We start from the raw sequence: 9588 nt of genomic DNA on the forward strand, positions 1-9588 counted from the left end.
TTAAGAGGTGTTAACGAATCGACAACAAATGAACGTCCGGAGTTACAACTTTTAACCAGAGCCATCAACGGCTCTGCTTTTAACCAGAGAATGTCTGGGGAGAAGTTTCACTCTCAGTAAACTTCCGGGTTCTGTACTGGTTGCAGTTTCACCCTGGTTCCATATGAGGGCGCTCACAGGACGAGTGCAGAATGAATGGAGGTCTATGGAGATATACCCCTAAAAATGAACTTTTCTCACGATATAATTTTTTGTCTAGTAATTTGAATGTTGTTTTCGAAAGGAGATGCAAAGAAATTACAGATTACTGGGTGTTAGATTTTTTAGAGTCACTTATTTGCTTTAAAAAGTCTTTTAAAATGTCAATGACGTCATACACATCGTGCGACCAGAGAACTGCTTTACGGCAATCCTTCAGTCACTTTGGTGCTTTCGCGATTTGCACTTTCTTTTCTCTAAAGGCATCGACAACACCGCTGACACAGGTAAATACACGTGCTATTAACAATCTGGTCCCGCTTCGGATGCCACGATGGCATCAAGCGGTATCTCCGTAATCAGTCCTCCACTGACCAATCAGCGTCCATTAGCAGAATGCTAGCGTGTTATGGGCAACAACAACTCAACCTGTATGAAATCTAAAGGACATAAGTACTCGTTCGTTCAACTTTCGACCTATAACCCATGTTGAACTTGCAAAACCTATATTCAAATCTGAGATTTCTCAACGGCAATAGGGTGAAAGAGACAAATTTAGCCGCCTAGCCCCATAGACTCCCATTCATTTTGCACTCGGACGATCGCCCCCCCAGTGGAACTCTGGTGGAACTACAACCAAAATTCGATACAATAGTGCTTAATAGGGATTGGCCAGGCTTTCCGTAGACGGGCTTTGTTTTAACCATAACTCTTTGTAGGGAGACTACAAACTGCGCTCAAAATGGCATAAAAGATCCCGACCGGGAGAAAGGCTGTTCGTTTGAATGGAAGTCAATGGCTAGTAGCGTTTACATGTAAAACACAGGTTTATTACCACCAATAAAAAGATTAAGGAATTGCCATTATTTCAATTGTTCGCTAAGAAATCCATTTTTCCTCACCTTTATTTTTGACAAGAGTTTTCTATCTCCATGTCTAAGAAGATCTCTTAACTCATGAATATTAATTAGGCCATGCTGATCTAACCTTCCTAGTAAAAATGTGTCATATAATTATTATTATTATACATATAATTATTGCCGTAACATGCATTTACACAGTCTATATTTAACTTTTTTTATTGCATTAACAAGAACATTAACATAGTATACACTTCACAATGATCACAATGTATTAATTAGGCCTAACTATAATGCTAACTATATAAAATAAACGATAAATAACTATACAGGGGATAATTTACAAGAAATTACCAAGAAAAAAAGGAATCTAAAATTCTAAATATCCGTTTTTTCATTTTAGGGGCTCACATATAGCCCATAAATAAGTTTTATTTTTTCATGTTTTTTTGTTTTATATGTTATTTTCCACACATAATTATTAAATTAATCACCAAATTTTGCTCCAAACTCTTACTCGTATACAATAAAAATATATCTTTACCAGATAGCTGAATCTTTAATTTTGTGACTTTAAATATCAGATATGGATTCTTCCTCTATACAAAAGACTCATGTAGTCTCCATGTCTCACTGGGTAAATCAAATTAATAACTTTATATGTAACTTTACTGGTGAGACAGTAACTAAACTCTAGACCTCTTTCCATTCAATCTGGTTATACAGTGAATTCCAAAATGGTTTGCTTTTATGCCGTGATTTTTTTTGCATAATGTTTTTTATATAAAAGTTATTAAAAAATGTTTTGTCTTTAATCTACACACTGTTAATACTTTACTGATTATAGGGAGATAGACTTATAGAGGATATATGACCTAATAAAAGTTGAATAAGGCAACTATAGGAACTATTGCAAACTCTTTAGCAATTACAGGGATCTTATAATAATTAAGGAATTCACAGTAATTAAATAGATGTATATTATTCTTAAATGGACTAACTGTCTCACCAATATTTTACCATTATCATACCAGTTTCTGTAGAATAAGGACTTGTTTTTAAACGTAATATATTTGTTGTGGAGAAAAGTTATGTTTAAAAATAAGCATCCGTAATAATAATTTAAAAAAACAAAGAAAACAAGAAAGCTTTACTGGAACTTTTTTTATATCAAAATTACATTAAAAAAAATTCTAAACCTAAACTTTTCAAAAATCAATTCGGGGAAAATATTCCATTAATATACAACAAATTGTTATGAAATTATGAAATTAAACAAAATAGTATCCACTTCTATTATGACTGATTGTGGAACATCTAATACAAGATCTGTATACACTAAACCTGATAACCCTTCAGTTTTGGATAATAATATTCTACCTTTTAATTATAGATTTGGTTCAACTGACGTTCATTCTCCAAGCCAACAGATGGCAGCAAAACATTTTCAATGTAACGCAGATTAACGCTAGTCGTATATAAATGTGGAAATATGTCATATATTACATACGTCTCTCGCTAAAAACTACACTTTATTCAATATTAGTGTCGCATACACAATTATACACAAATATTGCTGTTTGCATGACATGAACGCGGTGAACCGGAAGTTGGCAGAGGTGGACGTCTCTCTTTGCGCGAACGCATTTACAACTTCCGGAAAGTGTCACGCTGTCCTCCATCGGTGATTATTGCAGTCCACAGAGGGTCACTTCTGGAAAACTGAGCTAAAATCATGGTTTTCGAAGACAAAATGATCATGAACGGAGAGCCAGAGGAGGTATATTAGCATGTAGTGTTTTGCTGAGCGGTTTAAATGTAATTTAGGGGGCAAAGGAGCCGCTTAATGTCGAAATGTTCTGGTTTATGTGGCCGAGCCTGATCTATAGGTTGATTATTATGTATATATATACTTTATTGCGTGTCTCTGCTGTCTAAACTGTTGTGTGAGATTTTGCCTAAGTCTTGTAGGTGTAAACACACTCATTCTATGGATCCTGTATTACTTTTATTTTCATACTATTTATGTGTATATGAACGTACATGTTACCTATTATTATACTTTGTTGTTTTCAGGAGGAGGAAGAAGAGGAGGAGGAGGACATGGTGGTATGTCTCTCTCTTATGTATTATATCAACATTTTCTAACCAATATTATATCCCCACTTTATGTCTAAATCAATCCATATGAATTTGAAAAATATTTACCAATTGCTTTAAAGTGGTTAATGGGTCAATTCCATAAACTTTCTCAATTATGCCCTTGATCATGACCTCAGGTTATCTCAGTAAATGAGTGTACTGTAAGCCACTTTTAATGAGTTTGTTATTAATATTAATTACCGTAATTGAATTATTCATTTAAAAGAGTGAAATTATTATTTGGGAAACTGTCAAGTTATGTACAGGTAATTTCACCCCCAAATCAAAATACAACGATAATGTGTGTGGAAAACATGTCTAAAATCTTCACCTTTGAAAAAGTAGATCCTATGGATGCCTTTGTGTGTGAATTTCCTGGATCACAGCTGTGCAGTTTTGAGGATGTTGAGGTTATAGCGCCCTCTATCGTAACTGAAAGACATTTGACATGTATCCTTTGTGTTCTTGCATACTAAATCCTATTCACTTTGGATATTAAAGGGTTAGTTCACCCAAAAATGAAAATGATGTCATTAATGACTCACCCTCATGTCGCTCCAAGCCCGTAAGACCTCCGTTCATCTTCAGAACACAGTTTAAGATATTTTAGATTCAGTCCGAGAGCTTTCTGTCCCTCCATTGAAAATGTATGTGCGGTATACTGTCCTTGTCCAGAAAGGCAATAAAGACATCATCAAAGTAGTCCATGTGACATCAGTAGGTTAGTTAGAATGTTTTGAAGCATCGAAAATACATTTTGTTCCAAAAATAACAAAAACGATGACTTTATTCAGCATTGTATTCTCTTCCGGTTCTGTTGTCAATCCGCGTTCACGAGTCCGCAGTGACGCTGCTGACGTGTGTCTGGTGCGTCCGTGTATTCGGGTTCAAATAAATATGTCTGGGCAAAAAAATGCAAGTCTTCCTCTGTGTGGAAATCCTTAGACATGTTTGCAAAGATTGTTTTGTTTACAGCGTGCGTCTCCCTCAGACTGTAAACGAAGCTCGGGCGCACCAGACACACGTCAGCAGCGTCACTGAATGCGGATCCCCAACAGAACCGGAAGACAATACAATGCTGAATAAAGTCGTAGTTTTTGTTATTTTTGGAACAAAATGTATTTTCGATGCTTCAAAAAATTCTAACTAACCCACTGATGTCACATGGACTACTTTGATGATGTCTTTATTTCCTTTCTGGACAAGGACAGTATACCGTTCATACATTTTCAATGGAGGGACAGAAAGCTCTCGGACTGAATCTAAAATATCTTAAACTGTGTTCTGAAGATGAACGGAGGTCTTACGGGCTTGGAACGACATGAGGGTGAGTCATTAATGACATCATTTTAATTTTTGGGTGAACTAACCCTTTAAAGTCCCAAGTTACAGAACATTATCTTATATCAGTCAACCCTTTAGGCTTGTGTCTGGATGATATGCACAATTTACATTGAATCGTTTAGCAGACGCTTTTATCCGAAGCGACTTACTAATGAGGAGAGCAATTGAAGCAATCAGACCAACAAAAGGGCAACAAATAAAAGTGCTGTAACAAGTCTCAGTTAGTCTAGCACAGTACACATACAGGTGAAACTCGAAAAATTAGAATATCATACATAATTTTGATGATTATGGCTTACAGGTTATGAAAACCCCAAATTCAAAATCTCAGAAAATTAGAATATTACATGAAATCAATAATAAAAGGATTTTAAATACAGAAATGTCAGCCCTCTGAAAAGTACAACCATGCATATGTATATAGTTATATATACTAAATATATTAGTTTCACCTTTTAATTTGAATTACTGAAATGCATGAACTGTTGCACGATATTCAAATTTTTTGAGTTTCACCTGTAGCAATTTGGTCCATGCACCAAGTTTGCTGAAGGATATTGTTTGACGTGTGCTCTGCAGGATCCTCTCGAGGTCGTGAGGGAGAAGTGTGAGCAGTCGGAGCATTGTGTTCACGCACGCGAGCGGCTGGAGGCGTGCGAGTCCCGGGTCGGCTCGCGCTCAGAGACCACAGAAGACTGTACAGAGGAGCTCTTCGACTTCCTGCACGCTCGTGACCACTGTGTAAGTGTGCTCGTGGACGTTAGATGCTTTAGCTATGCTTCCGTCCACCTATTTTTATGTGCATTTTGGGATATCACATTAAAAAAAACCGCTGGATGGAAACGCCAAGATGTGCATAAATTCTGGAATAATATGGAACAGATTATTCAATTCCTGAAAATAATCATGACCACAACTGCTGACATCACTTGGTTTTAGGGTGCTAGGTGCAAGATTGACTATAAACCAAAATTACAAATAATTGGAACAGTCATTTGATCATCAGTTCACTACCCCCTGTACTCGGCCGCTGCAAGGCTCACAGAGATAGATCTGTAGCTTCAGGAAAACGAACTTCACGGCTGCTCCCTCCACATGCTGGCAAAAAGCTTGCTGGCGAGTGGCGAACATGACTTCTTTGTCAGAAAGATGTCGTTGGTGTAGACACTTGTCAATCAAACATGTCTGACCAATAGAGAAGCACCCGCCCACTGCGGAACGTTTGCGTCAAAATGATTCAATCAAGAAAATTTGAACTTCAAAACTTTTTGCACTTAAAAAAAAAAGTGATTCAAACGAAAAAATATGAACTTCAAAACTTTTTTCACTTAAAAAAATGATTCAATCAAAACAATTTGAACTTCTACATTTTTTTCACTTAAAAAATTAATAAAAAAAACAAACGAAAAAACACATTCTCTTCAATACTTTTTTTATTCACGGGGTAATTTTTTTTTGCATTTGAACAGTTTTTTCTTTGATTGAAAATATTTTTTTTGATTGAAACAACTTTTTTTGAATTGAATGAATAAGACACAAATGTCCTACCCATGTATGGCCCAAGCACAAAAAAGATTACTTCAATCAAAGAGAACATTTTCAATAAAATAAAAAAGTGTTCAAATGCAATTTTTGGAGTCTCAAATATTTTATTTGCATTCAAAAACGATTTTCTATATTTGAAAATGTTTATCTTTCCATTGAAGTGACTTTTTTTATTGATTCTGTTGTTTGTTAGTTTGAAGCAACTTCTTTTTTGATTGAATGATAAAGAAACAAATGTCCTACCTATTATATGGTCCAATCAAAAAACAATGTTACTTCAATTAAAAAGGTTGCTTTAAACAAAACAAAACGGACTTCTATCAAAGAAAACATTTTCAATCAAAGAAAAGCAGTGTTTAAATGTATTTTTTTGAGTATCAAATATATTTTTGGATACAAATACTTTTTTTCTTTGATTGAAAAGTTTTTCTTTTATTGAAGTGAAGGTTTTTTTAATTGAAAATATATTTTTTGATTGAATAATAAAGAAACAAAACTACCTCCATATGAAACGCCTGTAAAGTCTGTCATCAGAATGATTTGGTTTAATTCCCTCCGTCTCACAAGATTGCGTTCTCAAACACCAGCATCCGAACGCAAGAGAACATGACAGCGTTTGTGTTTCGTCTGACGCTCTGAGACAAACTGATTTATGATGGAGGAAAAAAGATTGCAGAAACCATTTTCTTTACTGATATTTTGCGCCGATTTCCCAGGAAGTGTTGATTTTGATTTTCTTGAACACATGGGATAGAAACGCTGCTTTATTCGTAAATGTTTTATGTGATACTCCAATTTTGCACATATTTTAAAGGGTTAGTTCACCCAAAAATGAAAATGATCCCATAATTTACTCACCCTCAAGCCATCCTAGGTGTATATGACTTTCTTCTTTCAGCCAAACATTATCAGAGTTATATTAAAAAATATCCTGGCCCTTCCAAGCTTTATAATGGGAATGACTGATACCTGAGATTTTGAAGACCAAAAAAGCACATCAATCCATCATAAAAGTCGCAAAGCGATACGTTTTTGTAAGAAAAATATCCATATTTATAACTTTTATAAACTAGAATCTCTGGCTTCCGGAGTTCCGGCGGAAGAGTGACCTTTGACCCGACGCAGAGCATAGAGAATCGAGAATTTTTAAAGGTAAATGTGGGAGGAGCTTGAGTTTGTTCCCATCTTTATTTGTTTGAACCGCGAGAGGTGTCAAAGCTTACGCTACTCCTACATCCTACGTCATGCGTCAGGTCAAAGGTCACTCGTCATGCGGTGGGTCAGAGGTCGACTCGCATACGGCCGTTACAGGAAGCCAGTGATTATTATATTTTATAAAGTTATAAATATGGATATTTTTCTCAGAAAAACGCATGGCTTCACTTAAGAAGGCCTTTATTAACCCCCCGGAGTCGTATGGGTTACTTTTATGATGGATCGATGTGCTTTTTGGGCTTCAAAATCTCGTTATCATCATTATAAAAGCTTGGAAGAGCGGGGATTTATTTTTTAATATAACTCTGATTGTAATCGCCTGAAAGAAGAAAGTCATATACACCTAGGAAGATTTGAGGATCAGTAAAAAAATAAAAAATTTGGGAGAACTATCCCTTTAAATTCGCAACTGTGTGTGGAAACATAGTTAATGATTGGTAGAAAGGTTTAGATGATGTATTTAGTAGGGATGGCCCGATATGGATACTGGCATCGGGGATCGGGTCGATACTGTCCTCATATACTCGTACTCGTACTCATAAAAATTCGCCGATACCACGCCCCGATACCACGTACATTTTGCGAAACGAAACTGGCCGCCGCGAGTGCTTTGTCGAGGTGAACTGAGGCATAGGGACGTGCACTCCCAACGCAAAAGAGTGCGGCGCGGCACTAGATCTGATGGCCGAGCGCGAGCGCAGGCACGGGCGGTAATGCACTCACTCTGTGTGTGCGGGTTCCGGGAGAATAAAACGATTCGCGGGACTCCCGCAAACTAGACATATCTATGAATACAACATATTAAAACCAATAGATTTTCATTCATCTGTTGCAGAAAAGCAAGAAGAACAACTAAAACAAAACAGAAACGATTTACAGGCCAGAGTTTCTATTCATAACATGTTTGCAGCGCTGAGCGATGTAGCCAATCACAGACATGTGTGTTGATTTCTTGAACGCAATGGCTAATCAGAAGCATTTAAGATAGACTCCCCTCACTGCTCAAAACTTTTTTGTTCAGTGCTGAATTCTGTATGCTGGCAAATCCTCTAATTATAACAAACAAAGTGTGGATATTATGAAAGATTCATTGTGCAGTCAGCTTCATCGATAATAACAGATGTGTGAGATCGCGATGAACTGTCAGCTTTTTAGGAATTAGACTATTAAGGGAGCGCACTTTGGGTGCATTAAGTCATGTCAGACCATGCACGCAATAACTGCTTGCTTTTATGTTAAATTAACAGTGGTTTGTGTGTTAATACATTTATTATTTTACTCATTATTATTTATTTTTAGACTTGTTAAAACAAGCAGAGAAGAAAATAAAAACAGTCTTCTAACCTGTGTTCTAAAATAGTCTTCTGTCTTCTTTTCTGGGAGCCTATAGTTACTTTTGCGGTAGAAATATCGGTATCGGTACTCGATATCGGCAAGTACACAAATGTAAATACTCGTACTCGTATCGGTTTGAAAAAAAATGGTATCGGGCCATCCCTAGTATTTAGCATTTTAGGAAGAGTCTTTGACTTCGCTGCTCGGCAAAGCAAAGTACAGTCACACACCTACATTCAAGGAGTATCATTATTTACTCTTGTTTGTCATATATAACCTGTATGCTGCTATTTTTGTGTGTGAGAAAATTCTCAAAATCATCTTTTTTCTGACAGAATTTTTGCTCTTGAACTGTTTAAAATAATTTGTGAACATCATTTTTGATATAACTTGTTGTTCTGTTCTTGTTTTCTACAGGTGGCCCACAAGGTCTTCCAGTCAGTCAAGTAAATGGAGCTGTTTATAGATGGTTGTCTGCTTATAGAAATACAGTGCTCGGTTATTTATATAATGTGATTTTTGACCCAGATTCAACAATTCCCTGTAACTGATTCCATATTGCCGAGTTTGGACTGAATTATTAATAACTGTTCTGGTTTCTTCTCTCATATGAAATAATGTGTCCTCTGTTGTTGAGATCAGTAAAGCGGTGATGTTGACACAGAACTTGGGTTTGTTGCTAATGTCAAATAACAGAAAACAATAAAGAACTAAAGACAACTGCTGTATGCATTACTTTATTGCCATAACTTGGTTGTTGGGAACAAAATGTGTTTCGGTGTAAGAAGGGCAGCATCAAGAGTATACAATAGACCTGATAAAAATGAAAACAGATGAGCATCAAGGAACATTATAAATGTATTCGAGTAGTCATAGTTTTCATAATAATGTGCTGGTGCTTAAATAGAGAGTGAACATTCAACATTGTATAATCTTGCAGCATGTGTAA

The 9588-nt window shown here is 36.1% G+C and overlaps 1 protein-coding gene across 1 annotated transcript; it reads left to right on the plus strand.

Annotated features, from left to right (window-relative positions):
* The first annotated feature begins 2684 nt into the window (after window positions 1-2684).
* uqcrh (ubiquinol-cytochrome c reductase hinge protein) lies at window positions 2685-9359 on the plus strand. Its single transcript, XM_077199822.1, has 4 exons — window positions 2685-2838; window positions 3135-3167; window positions 5124-5285; window positions 9057-9359. The coding sequence occupies exons 1-4, from the start codon at window positions 2794-2796 to the stop codon at window positions 9087-9089; spliced, it is 273 nt and encodes a 90-aa protein (XP_077055937.1). The 5' UTR covers window positions 2685-2793; the 3' UTR covers window positions 9090-9359.
* The last annotated feature ends 229 nt before the right edge of the window (window positions 9360-9588 follow it).

This window comes from Siphateles boraxobius, unplaced genomic scaffold (genome assembly GCF_051911475.1).
Source record: "Siphateles boraxobius isolate OS27281-9 unplaced genomic scaffold, OSU_SipBor_1 41, whole genome shotgun sequence".
In the NCBI taxonomy this organism is placed as follows: Eukaryota; Metazoa; Chordata; class Actinopteri; order Cypriniformes; family Leuciscidae; genus Siphateles; species Siphateles boraxobius.